The sequence below is a fragment of the Epargyreus clarus genome, unplaced genomic scaffold (genome assembly GCF_041222505.1).
Source record: "Epargyreus clarus isolate Ecla_fem2 unplaced genomic scaffold, WU_Ecla_fem_2.2 ptg000026l, whole genome shotgun sequence".
Taxonomy (NCBI): domain Eukaryota; kingdom Metazoa; phylum Arthropoda; class Insecta; order Lepidoptera; family Hesperiidae; genus Epargyreus; species Epargyreus clarus.
The window spans coordinates 15197135-15223615 of NW_027332233.1; the positions used below are offsets into that span (position 1 = coordinate 15197135).

General features: G+C 33.8%; 3 protein-coding genes across 4 annotated transcripts in view; 1 reads left to right on the forward strand and 2 right to left on the reverse strand.

The window, feature by feature from the left end:
• The window catches only part of AP-1gamma (adaptor protein complex 1, gamma subunit), a 32293-nt gene extending 13299 nt beyond the window's left edge, over positions 1–18994 (reverse strand). Inside the window, exons 1-6 of one of the 2 annotated variants that reach the window (XM_073087535.1) lie at positions 18495–18994; positions 16278–16339; positions 14876–15017; positions 12679–12867; positions 4051–4289; positions 2664–2740 (exon numbers count right to left, since the gene is read on the reverse strand). In XM_073087535.1, the coding sequence (XP_072943636.1) occupies positions 2664–2740; positions 4051–4289; positions 12679–12867; positions 14876–15017; positions 16278–16339; positions 18495–18514 (729 nt within the window). In that variant the 5' untranslated portion in view covers positions 18515–18994. Of the gene's footprint in view, positions 1–2663; positions 2741–4050; positions 4290–12678; positions 12868–14875; positions 15033–16277; positions 16340–18494 lie in introns of both variants that reach the window. The other variant, XM_073087534.1, reaches the window with a different exon arrangement.
• A 699-nt stretch (positions 18995–19693) lies between these two features.
• On the reverse strand, positions 19694–23242 carry Arfrp1 (ADP-ribosylation factor related protein 1). Its single transcript, XM_073087544.1, has 5 exons — positions 23055–23242; positions 22810–22980; positions 22041–22122; positions 20061–20232; positions 19694–19943 (listed from the first exon to the last, which is right to left on the reverse strand). Exons 1-5 carry the CDS (start codon positions 23145–23147, stop codon positions 19850–19852), a joined length of 612 nt encoding a protein of 203 aa, XP_072943645.1. The 5' UTR covers positions 23148–23242; the 3' UTR covers positions 19694–19849.
• A 242-nt stretch (positions 23243–23484) lies between these two features.
• LOC140753132 (uncharacterized) lies at positions 23485–26440 on the forward strand. The gene has a single exon (XM_073087533.1). It carries the CDS (start codon positions 23486–23488, stop codon positions 26321–26323), a length of 2838 nt encoding a protein of 945 aa, XP_072943634.1. The 5' UTR covers position 23485; the 3' UTR covers positions 26324–26440.
• Positions 26441–26481: the final 41 nt, after the last annotated feature.

Genomic DNA, 26481 nt, shown 5'->3' on the forward strand with positions numbered 1-26481 from the left:
AACAAAACACCTGATAAGTAATATGAGTAATAGAGCCAATGTAAAAAGTCAGCGTACTTTCATTTTAAATGTACACTTATAATACATTCGAACGTGTTATGAGCTTATGAGTCACATATTTAAATTATCGTTCGTTTGTTTAAGTAAAAACAATTGCGAAATAATTTACTTGAAAATAATATAATATGCTTTATATAAATTAACTATTAAAATATGATCATAACAGGAAAGCAGGAAAATTTACTTACTCATACCTGATTGACCAATTTACCTTAAATAATGCATACTCAGCTTTACGTAAACTAAATTTTTACATACGACCATTTGATTGATAGTGGTTGAATGTAAATAAACGGTATCTTTCTTACTTTATAAGAGGAATCACAGATAAGTTTGACTAGAGGTTAAATCTATTATCTTTTAACAAATACAATTCCGAGTCTAGCGATCCGCACCTGACTAGCATGATACTTTTTGTCCTTAATAAAACCTGCAGCCTGAAAGGACCTCTGTCTAAAAACATTTCATGAATGGAAGGTAAAATATATTTTCAAATTACATGGTATCCCGAATGTTGCTCCTATTAGGCCCCTCAAGGGCTTAACCACCATATAACCATTATTAATGTTATGTACGTTATATAAGGACCTTATTTATTGTGTAAATTGTTTGTCAGTCAGTATTATAGTTATAGATTGAGTTAACGTGCACAAAATCGAAACGTGACGTTTTGTTTGACGTAATGTAAGATAAGGAAAACCATAAAGCAGTGAATTCTCCTAATGTCTCTTTATGTTACTGACGGTTTTTTATTTCATTTCCTTGTAGAAGTAAACGAGCATGAAGCTCACCTGGTGTTCATTTGTAAAAGACCGCTGGCATGCAACCTGAGGAACACCTCATAATCTTTTGTTGTTGTATGATAATCTTAACATATTTTATATAGATGATTTTTAAACGAAGAAAATTATAGTAAAAGAACGTGATGGTGAGTGAATACTGTAGCCCTTAGACATCTGTAGTCAATCCCAAATTAAATTTATAATATCTTTAAACATACGACACTGGTTATAACTGCATCTATAATCTGTAAGGCAGAAATACACTATACATAAGTACAGGTGCTTCAGTTAGGTATTGCAGACAGACACGTATCTTATTACAAAGATGTGACCACAAAAACATGATACATTTATTCTACACGTTTACCTACAATATATTTCAAGAATGTATAAGTACTATAATTTTATATATTTATATTATGTTGTACTTTAGTTATACAATTGACATGGACAATTTAAAGTGACTGCCGTTTTATTTTATTGATGTGACAAAATCCTTATAGATATTGGTCCAGGCGTGTGCACAACAAATCTATCTATTTTGACAATAAATTGATACGAGTGAAAACTCATTATAGATGATGTTTATAGATAAGCGTCGATATAAATCAATACCAACTGTTAGAAAAATGATTTTAATACTTTGTACAATAATAAATAAATAAACCTACTTCAAGTTCCAAGGATTTTTCATAGTTATTTTTATATCCCATTGTTCAGTCAGAAGTCATCATTGTTAACACGCTTTTATTAGCTTGGGTTGTACGTTTGTATGTATGTACGTAACAGTAACGGAATCTTTGAGTCCGATTTCTATCCACTTTGAACGTTCAGTTTAATTCAAAATTTTGAAGAATTATCAAAAACCGATGACAATACACGATTTTAATAATTTTGTACCATTGTCCTTATCAATATCCTCAGGATTAACGATTTTCGAGGCGAGAGAAAGCGCCTTATGGAGCGTTCAGGCAAAGTTACTAGATTGATTTTTAGCTTTGGAAAATAATAATGTTATTTCCCTATAACTCAAATGTACTGAAACATATCTATAATGTCATCTTATAGAATGATTTTTAGGATTCCGTACTCAAAGGATAAAACGAAACCCTCCGCTGTCTGTTCGTGAGTCACAGGGCTTTATCTCTTAAACCGTAATAGATAGACACTTGATTTTTTTACAGACGATGCATAATGATGGTCGCTATAACAACAAATACTAAAAATTAATAAAATAAATGTAGTTTAAAAAACTAAAATTCCGCTTTTATGACAAAATCAACTAAAAAGTAGAAAATAATTTTCAACCTAGGAATCAATTAAGGAACAGTAAATTGTATAATTGTGGAAAAAGTGTGGGGTGCTTTTTTAAGTAAACATATTTAAAGTTTATGATGGTATATTTTTGTGATATTACAAATGACATTTAAATTTTGAGTATACATGTCATACATACAGGTTGAGTAAATAAATTAATGACTATATTTAGACTTCACATTGGCTCGTTATTACATATCTGGTTTCTGTGACATCATTTATAACTGAATTAACTGATCAATATTTATATACATCCAAAGACGTTTGCTAGCCTATATTGAACATTTTGTTCACTCGAGGGCTCAATCGATCGAATGATTACAATGATATATTTAAGTTTCAACCAACAGAGGCTGCATATTACTTTGTATGGACGATCGAGCTCTAAATTCGATTGGTCGAATCCACAATTGAAAATTTACACAAAGGGTGATATCAAGAATTTAAGTAAGCTTATTATACTTTGATTCAAATTTTGATATATAATATGATTTTAAAACTTACCTTTTTGAAATGGTTGAGCGTGTCGGGACTGTTTTCGCACATTTCGGTGATGAGGGTCACACCGGTGATGAGCACACCTGCATTCAAAATGGGGATTACAAATTGTATTAATAAAAATACTCAGAAATGGATAGTGTTTGTATACTAAAATTAATAGGCATATAAAATATTAATACACAGGATTCGGGCGTAAAATTGGACAATTTTCTTTTACAATTATTTAATGTTATTGTATTTAATTAATAGATCTCTAATAGTTAGGGAACTATTAGAGTTCTATTAATTAAATAAAATAACATTAATCCCTCCCTCTTATATTGGTTATTTAAGAAATTTTACTATATATATATACTTATATATATATATATATATATATATATATATATATATATATATATATATATATATATATATAAAACATACATTATACAATAAGGTTGGCAACCTTAAGGATAAACGTCACTCAGGTGGTAAACACCTCTGTTGACAGAGACAGATTACATTCTGTGCGTATCACCATTCTCGCGAATAGGGATGCGTGATTTTCGTAGAATATACCTATTATATACTTCATTCGATAACACTATCCGAACAGAAATAGAACACGACGAAGCCATAAAAATTGTGATAACGCGGTCAAGTGGAATCAATCTCGGCGATCGAGCCTTAAATGGCTGAGTGGGCGGTCTATAACGGTTCATTCTTAGATAACAATGAAATGATAATAATATGACTTTAAACAGTGTTATCGTCGCACAATGTATAATGTTTTAATCTGAATTAAGGTTAAAATGCAATTGTATCAAGTCAAAGACAAAGTACTTTTTTATTGAAGTACCGACTGAGTATGCATGCCGCCGGATGATAAGCGATCACTGCTTACTATAGACATCAGCCATTAATTTAAATAACAACAGCTGATGCGTTTTATTCCTCAGATTAAGGCTGTAACGCATTATATATGTATATGGCTTATCTTCAAACCATAACATCTTCAAACCATAACAAAGCGTTCAACACAGCTGTTACAATACATTACATCTGTGACAATATTATCTCATTAAACTAACGAAATAAATGTTTCACGAGCTTTGGTTGAATATTGTAAAAAATACATGCATCCGAACATAGTATCTCGTCCCTTTTCGAAATTTGTAGGAAAGATTTGAGTTATTCGAAACTTCGCACTCATCAGTACGGCTCCACTTTTTCTTTCCTTATGGAATATAAATAAAGTACTGAGTACAATTAACGGCATTCCATATATGTTGCTACATACAAATACCAGTAAAAAGTAATGCATTTATTTATATTAAAAAGTAAAAAAGAGCTACGCGAATGAGTCGGGGATTCTCTGTTTTGAAGATTCACTCTAGCTGAGACTTACCATGATTCTTCTCAGTGAGCAAGCTCCTAGTGGCCGGCAGGAACATCTCCATGAGATCCGGCACCCGCCTGATGATCCTGAAGGCGCACAGAGCCGCCTTCTTCTTGATGTACGCGTTGGGCGACTTGATCAGGCGCTCCACCTCCGAGGCGAGGTCGCGGGCCATCTCCGGCGAGGCGATCGCGCCCAACGTACACAATGCCAAGCCCACTACGAATTGCGTGTTGCTGTTTAGGTCACTGTTGGGTAGAATAAACGCAGGTAAGTGCTAATGTAGTCAATAATTCTATATCAGTTTTTTGGATATTTGCATGGACTAAAATAGGAGTTACTATCTGTCAGTCTATGCTAACGCCCTTTTGAAATTTAACAAATTAACTATAATGTCGAAGCATGGTAGGGAAAAAAATAGTTCAAATTGCAAATTGTTCAAATTATTATTCCTAACGGGCGTTGGTCAATAGTTTAGGGTTGGATCGGATCTCATGTTGTTGTGTCACAGACACAGATTATTTTGATTTTATAGCAGAGATTGAATTTTTTATTCAAATATATTAACTTTTTACATGTTTTCGAGTAATATTTGTTACTTTCTTCAGTAGCAGTAGTAGTATAGCAGTAGTATAGTAGTAGTAGTAATATATAAGCGCTAGGCATACAGTACAGTAATAGTTAAGTACAGGATAATGTAAAAAAAAGTACGGACTAAATCTCGACAATAAGGATAATTGCTTGCTTGCGGATACGGATAATTGTGTTGTTTTTCTATTATTCCTGAAGAAAGCAAAGTTGTCCTTTCTTCATTCTTCCTAACAAACACCTACTCATTCCTAAATAAACCTTTTTTTATTAATGTACGTAGAGTTATATTAAATCGACTTATACTATAAGTACGTTGTTCGTGATTCGGACCCAAACAGAGGTCGTTACTCCGAGGGTGCGGGTAAGTCTGCCTACGTCATAGTACCCACCTACAAGCGGCGCCTAACTGCCAGTCGAAATTAGATCTACACTTTGATAACCTTAGATTAAGTTGTGAAATAATGGAGTTTTAGACGTTTTACGTCACTGAAACTTAAGGTAAATATCACTTTCACTTTAATTTTGATGGGAGATATTAGTTTGATGAATAAAATCCGAACTCAGTGTGAAGTTAATAAATAAGAAAAGTGAAGAGAACAGTGGCAAGCATTTAGTGACTATATATACAAAATCAGCCTACCTAGAAACTATAATAAGTAGTGCTCAAAGTGATTGCAACCTGTGAAACACGAAACAATTCTGAAATCTAAAAGAAAGTGCAGTGATAAAAATTTACAAACATAATAACCTCAAAACTTGCCAAATCATCGTTATCATTTTACAACATACTTACAACGCCATCTATTAGAGATTGACGATATCACTACAATAATCAATAACCAAGCTTACCTACTATAACATCAAAGCAGTAACGCCATCTAGGGACTCCTCTAAGAAATAATTGCACAGTGAAGACTCTGGCGAAGTTGTAAACAAAAAACTTCCATCCATCCGTACCCAGAGGACTCTGTACGTCAATTAGCAAGAAAAATGGATGAGATTAAAAGCTTATTGAGCAGTATGCAGGAGGAAATAAGACAGCGAAATTTAGAAATGCAAGAAATGAAAGATGATATCATAAAGAATGTTAACAATAACATGAACGAGAAATTTAAAGCTTTTGAAATAAAACACGAACTTATTGAACAAAAATTACATTCCCAAAAAATAGCTATAGAACAATTCGACAGATATATGAGAAGAAAAAACCTACTATTGTTTGGGGTCGAAGAAAATGAAAAGAGCTATGAAGGGTTAGAAGAAAAGGTTCTAGACATTATAAATAATATATTAAATGTTAAATGCGAAAACTATGGTATCGAATCAGTAAGAAGACTTGGAAAAAAAGGAGAGAAAGTCAGACCCATTGTATTAACTCTACTGACGATGGGCCTCAAAATTCAAATACAGAAAAATAAGAAAAAACTAGAAACAACACCCTACTACATAAAAGAAGATTTTCCCTTAGAAGTATTAAAAAAGCGAAAGGAATTACAAATAGACTTAGAGAGAGAACGAGAACAAGGAAGAAAAGCAATTTTAAAATACGATAAACTTATAATAATAAACAACGATAAATATCAAAAAGAACCACAAAAAACAAATAATAATAAAAGAAATTTATCAGAGTCACCTGAGACGTCAAATAGCTCTATTAACAAGGAAAAACAAAACCAAAAACAACCATTAAAAATTAACAAAACAAATAACATGAATAAATTTATTGTAAGAAAACCGCCACCTACCAACCATGGGAAAACTTCTTCTCTACGGCACAAACTACATGAAAACATAGAATAGCAATCACTATCAGCCCCTCTTGATCTCTCAACACAAAAAACAACAAGAATAACAAACATAGAACATCTTCCAACCCGGCCGGTCACCGTGGAAGAGTATGACCATAACCCTTCAAAGAAAATTACAGTAACATGGAGCAAAAACAATGAAAAAAGGAATCGAATACATATTGCAACATACAATGCCAGAACCTTGTCAACATACGATCGCTTATTAGAATTTCAACAAGCAATAAGCAAAATTAATTACGACATAATAGGCATCTCAGAAATTAGAAGACTGGGTACCAATATAGAAGAATACGAGAAATTTATATTGTGCTACATCGGCCAAACACCAGGCAGACATGGAGTAGGTTTCATAGTAAACATAATACATAAAAAAAATATAGAGAGCTTCACTGGCCTGACAGAGCGTGTCGCAGTGCTAAACATGAATATACAGGGCTTTCTGATAACCATTATACAAGTATATGCACCAACCGAAGCTGCGAACGAGAGCGACATAGACGAATTTTATAAAACAATTGAAAAAGCGATGGAAACCACACATAAGAATATTATACTGATGGGAGACTTTAACGCGAAGGTCGGCTCTCCCAAAAAAGAAGAATATTTGATTATGAAACAATACGGATATGGGAAAAGAAATGATAGAGGACAGAGACTTGTAGATTTTGCAATTGAACATAAATTAACAATAATAAACACATGTTTCAAAAAGAAGGATAACAAAAGATGGACATGGAAATCCCCAAATGGCAAAATCAAAAATGAAATTGATTATATACTGTGCAACCAGCCTAAAATATTCCAGAATATTAATACTATGAATTTAAACTACCCGTCGGACCATAGGCTAATCGTGTCAACAATTAAGTTAACCCGGCAAAAAATGAGTAGAGTTAAATTTAGAAATATACAATTTCAACTAAAAAGTGAAGAAGAAATAATGAACTATAAGAGAAATTTATCGCTAATATTATCAAACCCATCTGATCAACACGTTAATCACACAATACAAGCCCAATATGACTATATAATAAATGCTATCATAGAGAGTTTAAGACAAGCCCGGGTAAAAACAAATGAACATAAACAACATAAAATATTATCTCTACATACAATAAGTCTATTACAAAGAAGAAAGGAACTGCAAAAAATAAAGAATAAAACACGATCTATGAGGAACGAACTCTCCGCACTCTACAAAATAGTAAACAAATATATAAAAAACGACTACGCTAAATACAGACAAGAAATCATGGAGAGATATCTACTGCTCACGGGAAGCACGAAGAAGGCCTACAAGACACTTAAAACAAACAAGAATTGGATAGAAGGATTGAATAAGTCCGATAAAGAATTATACAAACGAACTGATATCATGACTACAGCAACTAATTTTTACAAAAAACTTTATAGCGAAGAATCTCACATAACAACGAAACAAAAAGTTAGTACGAGTACATATCATGACAACGAGAACATTGAAACATGCAGGTCTGCGATTGAAAAAATAGAAGAAGCTGAAATCATAGAAGCAATAAAAAAATTAAAACTAGATAAATCCCCCGGCTCGGACAACATCACAAACGAAGCATTAAAGGCAGCACACACAATTTTGGCCGCACCACTTGCTGTATTATTCAATTTGATATTGGAAAAATCCGAAACACCTACTCAATGGTCGGAATCAAATATCATTCTCATATATAAAAAAGGAAACCCAAAAGAAATAGGAAACTACAGACCAATAAGTTTGCTACCGAGTCTCTACAAGCTATTTTCTGCTATTTTAAACAAAAGAATCAGTCCAACAATAGAAGCAAGACAGCCCGTGGAGCAGGCAGGATTTAGGAAAGGATTCTCTACAGTCGACCACATACACACCCTAGAGTTAATTATTGAGAAGTATCAAGAGCAACAAAGACCACTATATCTCGCATTTGTCGATTACCAAAAGGCATTCGATACCGTGACACACGCCAGCATATGGGAGAGCTTGAAAGAACAGGAAGTTAGCGAAGTGTACATAGAAGTCATCAGAAGCATATACAATAATAATACAGGTAGAATACAGTTGGAAACCTTGGGCCCAAGCTTTCCCATAAAGAGGGGCTTAAGGCAGGGCGACGCCTTATCCCCAAAAATATTTATAGCCATCCTCGAAAAGATAATAAGCAAACTAGACTGGAGAAGACGAGGACTCTACATACATGGCGCTTTCTTAAGTCACTTAAGATTTGCAGATGACATAGTACTATTGTCTGAGACAAGTTCAGAACTACAATTGATGTTAGAATCTTTACAAATAGGTAGTGCAAAAGTAGGACTGGAAATCAACCTCGATAAGACTATGGCAATGACAAATAGTTGTAAATTACCCATCAAAATAAACGGAAATCCACTGGTATACACGGAAAAATACATCTATTTAGGAAAGATAATAAGTTTTGACAAAAGAAATAACGATATAGAAATAGATAGAAGAATACAGAAAACATGGAATAAATATTGGAGTCTTAAAGAAATTTTTAAAAGTAACATGCCGATAAAACTGAAATCTAAGGCTATGAACTCTTGCCTCATACCGAGTTTGACATACGGATGCCAGACGTGGAAATTTACGGCTAAAGCCAAGCACAAAATTAACACCTGTCAGCGAGGACTAGAGCGTAGCATGCTCAAGATAAAGAAAATTGATAAAATACGTCACACTAAAATAAGAAAAATAACAAAAGCAACGAATGCCTTGAGCTATGCACAAAAACTGAAATGGAAATGGGCAGGTCACGTAGCGAGGCTTAAAGATCAGAGATGGACCTTAAAAACAACATTATGGAGAGGCCCACAAGGCAAAAGATGTCAAGGGAGGCCTGTGACACGATGGGACGATGAAATAAAAAGAATAGCCGGACCAAACTGGGCTCATTTAGCGCTAGACAAAACCAAATGGAGATCTTTGGAGGAGGCCTTCACCCAATCTGGGGTTCTTGCATAAGTAGAACAAATAATAACTAACAACAAATTAACAATAAACATAAGAAAGAAATACTAACCGTACTAACATAAGAAATAGAGTTAAGAAAATATTTATAATGATTGCAAGAAATAATAAAGGCTTTTTATTTTATTTATTTATTTATTATTAGTTTGATGGCGAACAGTGCACCTATTTGTGTCTTATTCTAGGCGTTCCACATTAGTCATCCTCAACTTTTCTGTGATTGAATTAAAATAGCAGTCTTGTTATATATGGAATTGATTTTAAGGGCGGTTTATAATCACATAGCTACATGTAGATTGAAGGGAGTAGTCCTTTATAGGTCACCGCCAATCATATTTCTGCCTAATAAAAGCGTTTCGTGCTATTGTGTTTCGGCAGACATACTTATTCCAGGCGTTCCAACTTAGTCCTCAGTTGATAGTAGGTGTCCATGGGCGGAAGTAGCTACTTAACTTCAGAACTGTCGTCCGTTTGCTACTTTAGTATTATGAAATAAAAAATGAAGTATAAAAAAAAGAAAATTATTAGGAAAATTCAGGCGAATGAGTAAAACATCTGCGAATGAGTAAAAAATTTAAAACCATGTATCGGGGACACTTACACGTGAAGCTGATAAAAAAAGCTCGTTCGTAATATAGTTAATGCAAAGATAGTTACGCTACAAAGAAACATATCAGTTAATTTATGCAAATTGGCGTAGAAAATTGATTATTTTGAGCCAGTTGACTGTACGCCAGTCTGACTTACTTTTAACTTACTTTCGAATATTATACATATTGTTTTTTTAGACTTTAACTCCAAAAGAAATATAAAGTTGTCGGTCTGTTTATTTCATCAAAATATTTTTTCTTTCCTATTTTGATGGCAAAATACATCTCATATTAATTGATTATCAACAAACACAAAATGGGACGAATAGTTATTCTGCAAAATATGATCGGTCGTAGATACCTTGAGGACTATGTTTGATTGCTTTTAATGATAACCCTTAATAATAGAATAGTAGAGCTCCTGTTATAAGATTCGTATGACGCCGCCGATTTTGTACCACAAGTTTTACCATTAGTAAGTTACAGTCTAGGCTCTCTACAATAAGAGTTTTTTACTATATAATATACCTTACAAGTCAGGCAGACAAAATGGTCACATGGAAAACGAGGGTCAAGGTTACCGTTCGCCGCACACTTTCTAGATTATTTTTTCCAACTTTTCGCTTTAAACACAAGGTCGAGACTATGGATAATTGAAGATAATCAATCATATATAATCGAATAATCTATTACAACTTGCAACTATTAGCTTATCGATTTAAATAAAATACATTGCAGGCACACATACATGTCCAACTAACTAAACCTTCTTTTGAAAATCTAAAGTTAAATCATTGACCGAAATTAATTTTTGTTTAAGTTATAGAATCACCAGGATGGTTCTTAGCTACTTATAGTTGAATCTTGCATATCGGACTCTTTCCCAGTTAACATTTTTAAATAAAATATCTAATATTGTATTTTTTATATTTCTCACTTAAAAGAGATATGATCTCAAATTTCGTCTGCTATTTCTCTCATGTACCAAAGACACCTCACGTCGATCCGTAAAATCGGATAGGCGTGTAAACTTTTGCGTGTCGTCCGATACGTTTTACGTTATATTTATCGGCCATTATGGAACGACCTTGCGATGGACAGATCAATTACTGGCAGTGACCGATACAATTTCCTTTGGAAATGCTATTTATAAAATTGTATACGGTTAAAAAAGGTATAAGAAAGTGTATAAAGAATATAAATATCACGTGAATCCGTAAAATTAAGCAAGTGATAATTAATTTCTAATACGCACATAAATTTGAAAATCAAAAAAAAAATAAAAAGAAATTGAAAATCAAAATAAATTTGAAAATAAAAAAAAAAATAAGAGGAATCAAAATTTGAACCTCGGACCCCTCGATCGAGAGGCCGCGTTTCTTAACCACTAGGCTATCACTGCTGCTAAGATTTACGTTTAAGTAAACGTAATCAGTAAAGATGATTATTTGCAGTTTTGGACACGAATCTCTCCCTAAATCTGATTGTCTGTAGAGTACTTTTCCATGCTGATCCAATGAAAGTTGGTAGAGAAATAAAAAAATCTACATTAAAGTTATACTAACTAACATAACTATTAAAGTTATACTAGCTGCTGCTGTAACATAATTAAGATTACGATTAAGAAAAAATATAAAAAAAAATAGCAGCAATGATTATCATAACAATATAGTAAACTTCATATAAGTAAATTATATTTACATAAAAACCTCAATCAATTACTATGATTTGTATTGATTAAGTAATTAGCATAAATTAATATAATTATAGTGTTTGTTGTAGAAGGCGAGGCATCCAGTTCTGAGCAAACAAGATTATTTATTGGCTATTAACATAAAAGGGTTTATTGACATAGGATCGAAGTGACCTAAGTAAATTTGCCAAATATTTACGTCTTAATATAGAGATGTGTAAGAGGTTGTTTGACCATGTTTCTCTCCTCAGATCCGTCTAAATTATACACACAAGTACATACCTGTGTGTTTATAATACTTATGATTAAATGATAATGACAATTCAGCGGTAATAAAGGAAGTACGGCGTAAGAAAGTATGTACTTATAAAAATACATCTTTTAGTATGGCATAAAATTAGGCTACTACTGACGGTAGGAAAGTAAATCCATCTGAGGTTAAGCAAAACAATGTATAGTAAAAAAATCTTATACAAATAGCGTAGTAATCTGCAATACCCAATATAGTATACATAATATATTGTGTTGTAGATTACGGCGTAGAAGACGCATGCAATTTAATTGAATTGCCAGTACGTGGATCGTATGCTTAAGACGTGTGACACATCTTAATACTTGCGAGTTTCTTGCGACCACAAAATTATTAACCAACCTAACCTAAATCATAACATACTAATGGAAAAAAGTATAACTCTTTGAAAAATAAGAAATGATATAAATACTCAGATGACTATTTATATAATTTATTGTTTTTCGGCATAGATATGTCGCACCGTAAAAAGCGAATTTAAAAAATCCTTTTTTTTAATTGTTTATAATCTACCTTATCACACGCTCGACCAATCTACCGATATGTATTGTAGCTTAAGATCCATCAAGTCGTTTAAGTCACACACTCGAAAGACATAACCCACTTTCGTCACCTCGTTAATTAAAAAGGAAGCCTTAACTTACTTCTTCAAGCAGTTCGTGATGAGTAGATGTACGTCTTGCCGTTCGTCCAGGAGTAACATTGCGCCCAAATAGCCCACGCGCTTGTCCGTGAACCGCGGGCTGGCTATTAGCTTGAGACACTCCAGTTGTCCAAAGTGGGCCGGGTAGCCCAGCATGTGGATGTAGAGGAGCTTCGCGATGTTGCGGCATCTGGTTCGAAATGAATGTGTTCTAAAGCGTTATTTCAAGCAATTTTTATAAATAAGAGGCGGTCATAATCGTCAGACTAGTAAAGGTAAATTTTCACAATGGTGTCAATTCAGGTATCTTTGATCATTTTTGGTGCAGTCAGGTACATTCATTTAATCAACATATTTTTATTTCCGGCATTGTTATTTTTTTTAACATACACGTAATATAATAAAATCAAACATGTTTGGCTGGGATTCCAACTCTAGACCCGCTAGTAACAGCTGGAAGGTTACTTCTTGGTATTAAGTATAATCACTCCATTAGGTACAAAGAAATATGTTTCATAAATTAGCATAATAATAGTTACATATTGGTAATTACACTACCACGACTATAATCCTATTGCAAGTATTACCCATACTATTGTATTGGTAATTTCATTCAATTGTAAGTGCTGTGCTGTGTAGGTATCTTTGTTTAAATTCATTGGATATGTAAATGTGTTGATCAATAAATACAGTCACCCATACAAATAAACGTCAACAACAGTAAATTATAAACAAACAACGCCTTCGGCACTCACAATCCTTTGTCGTAAATGCTACGGACGCATACAAAGACAACTGTCCTAATAACCAGACCTAGAAGAGAAATCCAAATTCATCATTAGATGACTGTCTAGCCAAGAATCGAATCCGTTTGTCGGATAGGTATGGTGAGCATAGGGTTACAGGAGTTGCCAGTTCACATACTTTTTACTTATAATTATTTATGCGTTTGCCGTATTTGAAAAAATGGTGAAGGACTGCTAGTAGAGATAATCTAGATAAATTAAATTATCTCTACGAAGATTCGTAGAGATAATTTAACTTCAAAAATTCCAAAATTTCCAGGAATTTGTCGGTACATTATGTAAGTATATACATAGGTACTTGAAAAATGTTTATGTATGTCGATAATCTAGATAACGGTGACACACTTTGTCTAGACTGATAATCGAAATTAAAAACTGTTCTCCATTTCCGTACTACGTTCAATACAAATCAATCACATTTTACGCATGCTCATATGATAGGATTAAATAACCTACTTATTTGCAATAACCATAAGACAATAGTTGACGAGAGCAACTCTCGACGGAGGAAAATGAACTATTTATTATGCGGATGTCATTAAAACAATAAGTGACTTCCACCCACTAAGGTTGGGTCGAGGGTTCACGATTGTTGAGATTTGTTATTGATGTAGGCGCAGTGGAGCGTCACAAGGAGACACCAATTATGCTGATCGAATATATGTGGCACAGATTTTGACATTAAATAAATATGACTGTTTTGGATTTTTTATTATGTACGACATCATATTTATTATAAGACATTATTGTAAGACATAATATACAAGTTAAATATAGTCGCTAACAGATAAATTATAAAACACATTTTGACATATAGAATAGGTGCCGAAGAGTATTTAACAGCAAAGATGCAGAGAATAATAATAAATGTGTAATACACTTACGTTATAAGTGACGATTTTATACACGGAATTTTATAATTAGAGATGGATGTAAGAGCTCTCATTTCTAAAATGATCTGTCGACATGTTCACTGCCAATTAGACAGTGTTTATACTGTTGAAATGCAGTAGCTGGCGATAATCAATGAACTCGTTGACATCTGCAATGAATCTCAAAATAGACTCAATAAGTGTGGAGAGTTTGTTAATATGTGATGTTTGTTGTTCCCGACAGCTTGGTAAAAAAAACAGTGCATTCTACCCACCATATTCTTCTGACTAACACTGGGTGCAGCAGTAGCATCACTAGCCTCTTCAAAGGCCTAATCAAGTTTAAGATGAAACTCGTAACATGATCTAACCTCGGTACATAAGTATAGTCCGTGTAAAACTGCTAGTCCGCTCTGAATATAGAAATGAATCGGGTCGCCATAGTAAATTATATGACTACGCCGGTTCGCAACAACTTCAGAGACTATATTAGGGTAATCGCATCAAATATCGAACATACCTCCAAACGCTGTCCTCTTCCCTAAACGTGGACCTGATGTACGCACACTCCTTGTTCACGACGCTCCGTTCTTCGGCCGCGGTGCGAGCGGCACGAATCTGTCTAATCAGATCCCTGAGCCTGGTGGGCGTAGTCATCCGCACTGAAACCGGCGCGACTGTTACGGACGACACACACATAAAGCGTTCATCAGTGCACTTGTTTTGTTAACTTAAAAGCTAAGCGTGGAAGGATTTATGTTGAAACTTAATTGAGAAATATATTTATGCGCTACACAGTGACAAAAATTATATAAGAGTTTGAACCATCAGAAGCAATTATAATGTTATGTCGTATTTCGTAGTATTTATTCAATAAATTCGTAGTACTTTCATGAAAAGTATATTTAAAATCTCATGGTGGAGTCTGTACTGTATGAGTGCGCGAATGCAATGTATAATTTTTTTGTATAATCATGTCATGATATAAATTAAGTTTAAGGACTCATAAATCATTGTCATAATAATTTTATCCTCGCTTCTAAAATCCAGTGTCTTCCCAGATTGTAAAGTAATTAATTAACGTTAAATTGCGTTGTTTGCGGCGCGATTTACAAACTAATAAAGGGCATTAGTCAGCAACAAAATATTTTGATACCTAAATTAATCTCGTTTGCCGTGATAAGCTCATTCGCACGTCGAGGATATGGAGCCATTATATGGCTTCTTTACCCAATTTACCTCATTTGATAATAAAGATACTAAAACTATGTATTGTTCAGAACAAAATGAGCTAATTACAATGTGTAAACATGTTTAGATGTTTACATTTAGAGGAGTAGAAACAAATGTCATTGATACATTGAATAATATAATTAAACACTATATTATTAATTATTTTAAATATATTCTATAAAAAAAACATTATATATTACACATTAAGTTTCAACATTCAAATCCTAGTGTTAGAGAATTAAATAAATCAAACTAAGTGCTATCTACATAACCATAAATATTGTTAGATCAAATTATATTATGGGCTTGAAAAAATAATCATAAATTTTTGTTAAAGAAAGAAAGGAGAAATATTTATATAATACTAGTTTTACAAATATCCCATACCCAAGTTAATAATATATTGCAAATTTAACCACCTTCCATAAATATTATGGTTAATTTAAAGAAAATAATGTAAATACTCAAAAAGTAATTTAATAAAGCAATAATCAGTAGAATAAGAATACTAACAACCATAGTAAAAAATCCAGTGACCAGAAAATATCATTTAAAATTGCAAAATAAAGCTATTATACAGGTGAGAAGTGTTGCACTACCAAATCAGTTTGAATCAGTGTTCAAACAGTGCTGTTATGTTTACCTTTTAAATTAGATTACATAGTTCAACAAGTCAATCTAGTACTCACCTCTCTCTATGGCCTCATTTACCACTTGCTTGATCGTGGCAATGTTGAATGCCGGGTTAAACCTAAAACAAAATTCAATATTGTTTTTCAATAGGAATGAAACACATATCAAGATCTTATGTAAATTGTAACCTGAAGTTGAATATTTTCCAAGGCTGGCTTCATGCCAAATTACTTTTGGATGCATAGGTATTGTCTATAGATTAGTATAAAGTAGATTATCGTTTTTTGTAAAGGAGTTATGCCAACTAATTGTATACTTTTTTGCGTCAGGTTGCCACCATGGCCCATAAACATTATGAAAATTGTAAACTTGTCTTATGACAAGTAACAGTGTTTATATCAGTTTCACTTGTGTGGAATAAGCAATGTATGTGCCACAAATAAGTACAGTAGACAATGATGAGTCCACTTGCATAACCTCTAGATATCATGCTGCTTATTTGTTTTTACAAAATAAATATTTTACAATTTCTATCAGACATGTAAGTAAACATTCTTAACTTTATCAAACGTGCACAAGAAACAAAACATTAAAAGCTATACAGGCAGTCCTTTTATTCTTGGGGATTTTAAGGTCAAAGAAAATGACGGAAAATAAGATTGGTGAAAATACATTAAGCCTGCCCTAAGTAAACAGTAGGTATGGTATATGTTTGATAATTTAAAACATAAGCTTATGTCCAAAAACGCTCATACATAATTTTATGAGTTTTGGCTGGTTTCAGCTCGAAAAAAGAATTTTTTGGGCCTTATAAGTGATACTCTCGTCTAGATCTAATCTATGTTGTTTTTTTACAGAACAATATCTAACCAAGTCCACTAGTTTCTGAGAATTTTATATGAAAACACAGTATTTGTTTTGTGATCCATTTCGTTCAATTTATCACAGAGTAAACATAAACATCATATGGAGCATGCAGATGTCCTTTGCTTCCACACAATATTGAATGTCAGAGCTTTGTTGGCTACTACAATAGGTCAGCACACAATGAGCATGTAACAATGAGGCTATATCTAACCTAGTTTTTGCCACTGTTCCCTTATATTCTTATAATACTGATGATTTTTCGATTCGAGAATATTAATATTATACTTTGTATACTGATTATTTTGGGACTTCTAGAATTACTTAACACAACAAAGATTATTTTTTATGTTATATAGATTGATAACTAAAAATTACAACTCACATATTTATTAACATCAAATTACACTTAAAGTATGTAATTCATTTGGATAAAGTAGTTTTTATCTTTCTATTATAGTAGTTCTTTACAAGTACTGTAATGTTTAGAATAGCTATGCATGCAACAAATAGTTTTATTGTAAAAGTTGCCACATAATGTTCTTACAATATCACACATATTTTGAATAAAATAGATGGGAAGAGTAAGAAAACATATGCATAATCAAATTAGCCTTAGAATCTATAAGTTGAATGAAACACAAAAATATGTTCTATCCTAACAGTGTTTTTTAAATACACAAATTTCTTTATAACAAATGTTACCAATTATCCATAACTCAGGGCTTAAAATGAAAATTTTTCAAATATTACTTAGAACTATTATCACGTATCTCGGATGTGTGTGCAAGCAAAATAGATTTTGGACAGAGTAGAGACAAGCATTCATGATGATTCAAGCATGGACATAGAAACAATATAAGCTATTAAATGACAACTAACAATAAATAATACATACATAACTACATGAGTGAATACAGGAATGGAAATTATAAAGCAACTTGTTGTTATTACCAGATTTGACCCAGTGTGAACAGTAATTGACTATATTGATCATCAATTAAACTTTATTTGATGGATATAGTTGCAGTTATACATGGAATGTATATAATTATTACATATCGAATAAGACATTTAACAGATTTTTCAAAAAATTTTTTACCCTCTGACAAAAATATATATTAGGATGTTTTCTATAATTTTGTGTATCTTTAGCTAAATTATATCATTTCAAAATGGCAATATCATTTATTGTAACTTTACAACATTAACTAATTGTTTTTGTTAACAGTGTTGGATTTCTGTGTATGTTCTTAAACGTAAGTTTACATGTTGGAATTGAAACTAATTAGCGCTATTGAAATAAATATAAGCACCAAGTATCAGGAAATAATTGAGTTGATGTCGTTCTCATAATTGCTAAATAGGTTACAATAATCATTACTAAATTGTGAAGATTAAAGTATTACCCGGATTCGGAGCCGTTCATCTTGTCCACTTAATAAATACGTGTTTATATAATTTAGAATCAGATCTTCCTTCAGATCGTTCAGCGAGTATTGTTCGGCCACTCGGCAGATGTAACTCGTACAGGGAAAATGTATCAGAGGAACCCAACACTTCACGCTACACGTACCACTTTATAACACTTTTATTATAACTTAAAAAGACAAGAAATACTTTAGAATAACTTATTCAGGCTTAAAACCACTTTATCTTGTCACAAACCATAAAAATGCAGGAGAAATCGCATGCCACCTTTGATCAAATAATATCATATTTTCACTTCAAACCATAATTGTATCATAACATATGTATCGAGTTAACTGATGTATCACAGAGAAATCCTTCTATTTTTCGTTTATTACAGGTTTTAGAAAGAAATATTACGACAGCCGCCAGCTGACATTTCCTGCGTTGCAAGAAATTCAACATGGCCGATCGACATGACATGACATAAGTCGCAGCCTACTCGCTCTCGCACATGACGTTACACAGAATTTTAGATCTCTTTATTGTTATCAGTTAAAATAATATTTTATTTATTCAATAAACAAGCTTTAAATAAAATTAGTTTATTAGGAAAGTACTTAATTTAAAATTTATTTTATAATTTCGTATATGCCACGTTAAAAGTATTTGTTATGACTAACTTTCAGGAAAAGACAACTTGTCTGTGCTTATTTGTACTTATTTGAACGGACGCTACGTGTAACTTTTCAGAGCATTAATATTTTCAGGGTTTCTCATGATCAAAACAAAGTATTATACTGATAAGTTTTTGAGATAGATATGTTTTTACAACAATGTCATTATTTAATGTTGTATTTCCTATATGTAACTACTGCCTACCTAATCTTGTTATTAGCAATTTATAAAGTTTAGCCTTTATAGGACCTACCTTCTGTTCTGTTCTGGTGGTAACACACTCCAATCCACTTCATACATGGGATAAGCCATATTTAGTTACAATAAAGCTCCAAAATTAACTAAAACCTAAACACTAAACACATTTCACTAGAATGCCACAGTAGTTCACGACAGTGCAAACTGAACTGTTATCAGTGATGTTTTATCAGGTGCAGGTGCTCCTCAAATATCCAGTAATTACGTATCTCTTATCAAAAGTACCATTTATCACTGAAAAAGGATAGCAATATAGACACTGTTCAGTTGATGTTTTATTTTCAAATGTCAATACTGTATGTACAAAACAATGGGTCGAGTCACATCACAACATCATTATCTTAATAGGAAAGCTAATTATTATTCATAGTATTAGGTAGGTGCGAACGTATGTTATGCCGTAGATGTCGCTATTGATTCATAAGTTATCATCATGATTGCGCGCGGGCCGGTCTACACTGTTTCTTTTAATGCAATCCACAAGCCATCTGATGCCTTCGTCGACTCCATCACTGAAATTAATCAAAATGTATGTAAAGGACTGGTTTACAAATGTTAGTTATTTGCAAGCAATTAGTAATGTTATTGCGTAACAAACAATTGGAAACGCTAGTATTGCAACTAATTACCCAGTCAATGCCGATGTGGCCATTAACATAATATCTCTAGCGCCAATGAGGTGCGCATTTTGGTTGAATATCGGCTTCACTGTGTGAACGCCCATGCAGTCAGGAATGTCTTGTTTATTCGCTAGCACCAAAAGTGGGACCCCGGAAAGGTGCTCCGAAGCTATCATGCGGTCTGAAAAAGAATTTTATTTTCAACACAGAACCTTTTTTTCAAGTGGGTTACGTTTACGTTAAAACTAAGTATTTATCTGCGACTTCGAACAGTCATATGATTGAATTATGGATGGAGCTAGCACGGAGAAGTCGGAACTTACACAAAAATTGCGATTGAAAACTCACGCATAATAATGAGCACAACACGTGTAGTAACGTGGGTTCGCATCGCCCAGGCCGAAAGCCAACTCTCATACGATTTAAGTCAGCAAAAAGGGTCGAAAACTTTTCACACTTCCTTTATTAAGTTATTACGATATTTAAAATGTTACTAAACTAGTAGATTTGTTTTTTAATTTTATAAAACCGAAAAGTGCCCTAAAAGCAGCTTTTCATTTATAGTTTTATTTTCGAACCTTTTTGCCTTTCTATATGATTCGTAATGCCATTGCCTTACAAAACACTAAAATAACGCTCGTCATTTTTTATAATATAGAAGTAGCCAACGAGCATCCAATCCATCTGATGGTATGTGGTTTCTGCCATCCATGGAAATCTATAACTATCCCGAAAAAGTTTAGAATCCTGAGGTCAGCTACAAACGTGTTGTTAACGCTCAGGATTAAGTTGGAACTCTGCGGAAAAGTATGTCTCTTTTATCACACCCTTAACACAGCAGCGCTTAAACACTGCTGTTATTGCATAAAGACACCAATAGGGTTCTCCCACGTTTAACCCAACGTGGGTTAAAGGTGGTCATGCTCACTAGCATTTTAGATTTTTGAAGAATTTATTATGAACCGAAATCAAAATTTGTCGCTTGCTTCATAAACAATACAAATTGCATTTTTTATTTTTGATTGAAAAATGGGACATGTTGTTGAAGTCTCGGGAGAAGAGCAGAATTAGCTTGTCCCTTATCAGGTAGACAAGGCCAATGTCGTAATAGGCAACTAAAAGGAGGTTTTCGTGGTTATGGGCGGCAAGAACAAGAAAGTTTACATATGAACATGATTGCAATTTTACATGGAAATAGTGTTCATTTAAAGCCTATTCCTGTCACGCGACTTTTTGTCCGCAAACGTACTGCTGATCAAGAGGAGGTATTTTCGGCAACCTCAATGTACGCACCAATTCACTTGTATCCTATCGTTTTATAGATCTTTTCCCTAACATGCACGACACACGCACGCAGGTCGCAAAGAGACTTTAGCGGATTCAAATTCATGCGTGTGGGTGGGGCACGCATACAAACTATTCCCTCGTGAAAGGAAAAGTCCAAACGAGAAAGGAAAGATAACATTTTATTGGACCATGTTATCGTTATACCAGTGGTATTTTTTCTTTTATTTATATCATAAAAGCAAACAAGCATACAGTCTGCCTGATGACAAGCTAGTCATTACTGCCCATGGTCATTAAAAATTAGCCCAGATAGGAATAGAGCATCACTTGAGGTCGACTTCAGGTGTGTTGGAACACTTGAGAATCGCTGTAGTTATCGTAATTATTAGACAGAAATTGGGAAGTAGGCGTGGCAGTTCCAGTTCAGATTTGAGCCACAAAAGGCTAACCCGTCTTTCAAAATTGGCAAAAGTACAACTAGCTAGTATTTCTAAATAATCCCGAATTGAAAAAAATTCTGAAATAAAATTTTGCCAGCATTCTGGGAACTCATATAGCAATTTGGATGTAGCTTTTTATATTAAGTTAAAAATATTATTATATTATATCATTTATCTTTTTTATATTATTCTGCTTATTGTAACATAGACTATAAATAAAATTTGGGATTGTTACTGTAATATAAAAATATTTGATACCTACCAAATGTTTCTTTTGATTCTGAAACTCGCTCTCTGTCTGATGAATCCACTATGTATATAACTGCATGACACTCGGCATAATACTGAAATTAGACAACCATGTTATTGGAGTTCATATTGGAAAAAGTTATACAATTAAACAATTTTCCAATAAGAGCCTTGTTAGGGTGGGAATATTTTTAACAGATTTCAGGGTGAAGAGTTATTTTTATAAGATAGCAAACGAAACGAAACAACCACCTGATGCTTTAGACTACATATAGAACAAGCATTATACTTGAGGATAAAATCACAGATATATAGCCACTAAAGAGATCTAAGGGTACATATTATTATGTAAGTTAGTTGATAAGACTAAACATTTGAAACATGAATAGTAAGCATGACATTTTATTTTCTTAACAGATGCATTGCTATCTTTTCTATAGCTCCTTTTAATTATTGAGGAAAACACCTTTGCCTGCACATATACTTGCCATTAGGTGGAGTTCAAATTCGTCCTTACTAAAAATTAGTTTTAGGTAAAAGTAAATTATATTCATATTTTATCACTGTGCATACAAAAGATGTGTTTTTTTACAGACTTCTTTCATTATAATCTTAAAATCAAGCTTTTCATATATAGTTTTCATACAGCAAATTTACTTCTTATAGTCAACAATATTGTAATAATTTACCAGTTTCATAAAAGGTATCTCAGACACATATATTTTAGTATGCACAGTGGTGGTTTGTAAAAATAAAAAAATTAAATGGATGTTCCAAAATACTTTATCCCATAGCGACTGCAGCTCCACCTGCCCTCCTAGGTCCCAGAAGTTAAGCCTCACTCCTTCTACATCTATTTTGCCTATGTTTAATCCTACAGTAGTGGTTATTCTATTGGGGTTCATCGCCTTATACTTTTTGGTAAATTTCGTTTTAGTGGCCTCCAAATAAGTCTGAAAAATGTACATATTTAAGTAAAATTTTAATTCCTATAGAAAGTTTACAATAAACGAAATGTTCTTATCACCGTTTTGCCAGCATTGTCAAGCCCTAAAATTAATACGCAGTATTCGTCTTTCTGAACCAAATACTTGTAAAATCCGTGGAGTAAAGTATACATTTTATAACATTTTTGAACTCAAAGAAGACAATAAAAGTAACTAAACAAAAATGTAGAATGTTTTTTTTTATTGTCAATTCAACTGTCGCAATATATATGTCAGTTTTGACACGGACTGACAACGTCACTAATATTTTGAATACCTGGACTAGTCAACGAAGGCTAAAACCTGTAATGTTTTATTATAGGAAAATTATATTTCAATAAGATAAAAAAATATTTTGAATTATTGTGGAGGTTATGCTTTTCAATGAGAAATACAATTTATCATTAAACTTTAACAATCACAATAATAATTCCTTAGGCACTCTGTGCTTATATGATCAAGAATTATTATTATGACTGACATCATTATGACTTGTGGTTGCATTCTATGTCAGTTTAAAAAGCTCATTATAATTTTCTACAAAAAGGAAATGCCTCCAAAAGATGCTAAGAAACCTCAAAAAGCTTCAACAGTAGAAAGCGTATGTGATGAATATGAAGATATCATTACACCGCGGTCTATCTGCCTTTCCCTTATATTAGAAGGCAACACCGGCCCAGGAGAATGGAACTTCCTTATAGTTTTTAACGGTCAAGTAATACTGGATACTAAATGGCACAGTGGAAATACTTTTGTTATTAATACTTTACCTATAAACTTAAAAGAGCCTTACTATCAGGCACTCGTCACGAATCAACCTCTTATATTTCTCCTACGTTCTTCGGGGGGTAAAAGTGCAAGGGAACCTGATCCTTTGTTAAATCCAGATAATAAAGCTGGAGGAAATGTAGATTTGTTTCCTTTAGTAATTGGCGAAGAGAAAATTTTTCTCAAGTTACCACTGATTTATTTAAGTTCTGGACAAACTACAGAATGTATTGTGATAGTGCGAGCATATTCTCCTGGGGTTTGTGACAGTTATAAAATCCCCTTAATGCTTACGATGATATCAGCACATTGTTTGCCATATGCTAGAGAAGGTACTGTTTATTTAAGTGCTATTGGGTTAAATGGAGTTCATGAACCAATGGCAGTTAATTTTGGTATGTCGTTAAGTACGCCCATGGCTACAAAACTTATATGGGCATCAGCTAGTAATGGTGGTCAGGCCACTTTAAGTGGATTTAATGTACCCAGCGAAGATATGTTTATTGAACCTAACTTGGAAACTTTAAATACAGATCAATGCATTTCAGTTTTCTGGAATGCATTTACACGAGTCCTAGTAGATCCCATAGTGTTACGTGAAAGATTGTCGTCACCTTTTCTGATAGAACTTGCTGGGGTACCTAGAATAGGAAAAATTGACGTGCGAGGGCGGTACATGGCATTCGTAGATGCAAGTGTTTTATTAGAACCAGGCCAATATGGCGTCACAACGTGTGCGAAACTTATGTTCTATAATGAAGCCGATTTACCTGAACAAGTTGGAGGGCTATTAGACCTTCCCCCAACGAGTGCTAAAATAACTATCAGAGAAAGTGATTTTGTTGTAGATGAAAATGGTCACCAAGCATACGTTGTAATAAGGTTTGATTTATTTGACCCCCTAGTTCCGAAAGCAAAAATGACAAACCTATTTGAAACTCTTGGGTTTCCTGTACCAGACGGTCCCGTTGCACCTGTGGACGAATTAAGTATGAATCCATTGCCGGAGGATCCAACTATAGATGTGCGAAAAATACGTAAGGAATATGGTGCATTATGTATCCATAAAGAGCTAAGCAATTTAGCTTGCAAGGGTACGTTGCAAATGACGCAAAGTATTAAACGCACGGCAGCTAATCGTTTGTTGACCCGCGTACGAACAATGTTAAAACAATTTGCCCCTGGTGAATGTTCCTACCTAGATTGGCAAGATTTAGTTGCGGGTCAGCACGCATCTTGTAGGCGGGCCGTAGCAGCATCATTTGCTCCACAACCACCACCCCTTCGCCCATCACAACGTTCTGTTGCCTCTAGAAATCGTCAAGCAGGAGATGTTAGGATTGCTAATGAACATATGAAAAATGATATGATTGCGCTTCGAGGTCATCCATATATTTTACTTTCTAAAGTGTTGCGTTGCCTTGAAGAAGGTGATGAATTTGAAGCACGACGTTATTTACTAGAAGCATTAAGTGCTCAAATAAGAAACAGATACCTGCTTTGGGTTTTTGGAGGTTTAGAATTTGATAAAGAAAAGAAGGCTAGTGAAAAAGCCGCAGCAGCATTACGTATCGCTGTAAAGGGGGACACTTCAGATGGGACAACATGCGCGATTGGCTGGGCTGCGTTACACGCCTTGCATCATTATAACGAGAATACATGTGCGGCGTTTGTAGCAGCTAAAAAAATGCGGAAATCTTATGAACTGCCTAAGGATTGGAGAAAGTATCTACAGCGTTGGATAGATACAAGTGGCCAAGAAGAAGTATTTTGGATTCCTGGGATTATAAACTCCGAAAATCCGATATTAATAGCGTCTGCGTTTTTCCTTTGTTTAAGATGTTATAAGTTTAGTGAAAGGCTTTTGAAATGCGTTGAAGAAGGTTGTGCGAGCAGGGGGTCACGTCGTCATATAACAAGCGAATTAAATTCTGACGTCTTTTATTTAAGGGCGGCATCCTTTATTTTAAAACGAAATCTTGACTTAGCCACTGAAACTGTTAATGAAGGGATAAGAAAATTCGGTCCTTCTGCGCTAATGTCTCAAATGCGAGCTATTTGCTTAGTGTATTCTCGTGGATGGGACGGCGAGTGTGATACAGCTTTGCTTGAAGCCGATAAAGCTGGCGCGGAACCGTGTCCAGCGTTGCTTTTACGTGCCGCTTTAGGCGGTCTTAAGACTAATCCTGAGATATCCTTGCAGAGAGCTGCACGTGCACACCAAGTGGCGCCATCAGCTCATTCAGCTCTTATACTGAGTAGGATTTATGCAAAATTAGGCAAAGAGGAGCTAGCAGTTCGCTGGGCAACAGTCTCTGTTAATACTGAGCCTTTATTAGCAGATGGTTGGGCATTTTTATCAATACTTGCGATGCGCGAAAAAAATATAGACAAAGCGAGAGCTATGCTGCGCACTGCTAAACAAGTAGGGCCCATCAGTGCTGCTATTGAGGACGAATTGAAGAAAATTATGCATGTGGTCCATATCGAGGAATTACCCGATTCTTTAGTAAATAATTTATGCTTCTGTGATTATTACTAGAAACTGTAGAAACACGTACGTGAGAACTATTGTGGGAACTTAACTTTCATAAATTGCTCTGTTATTGTATACTTAGGTACTTATTATTTTATGAGTAAATATAGAAATTTGAAGACAGCTTCTTGATTAATTTGGCTCCACTTATAGATATTGGTTGA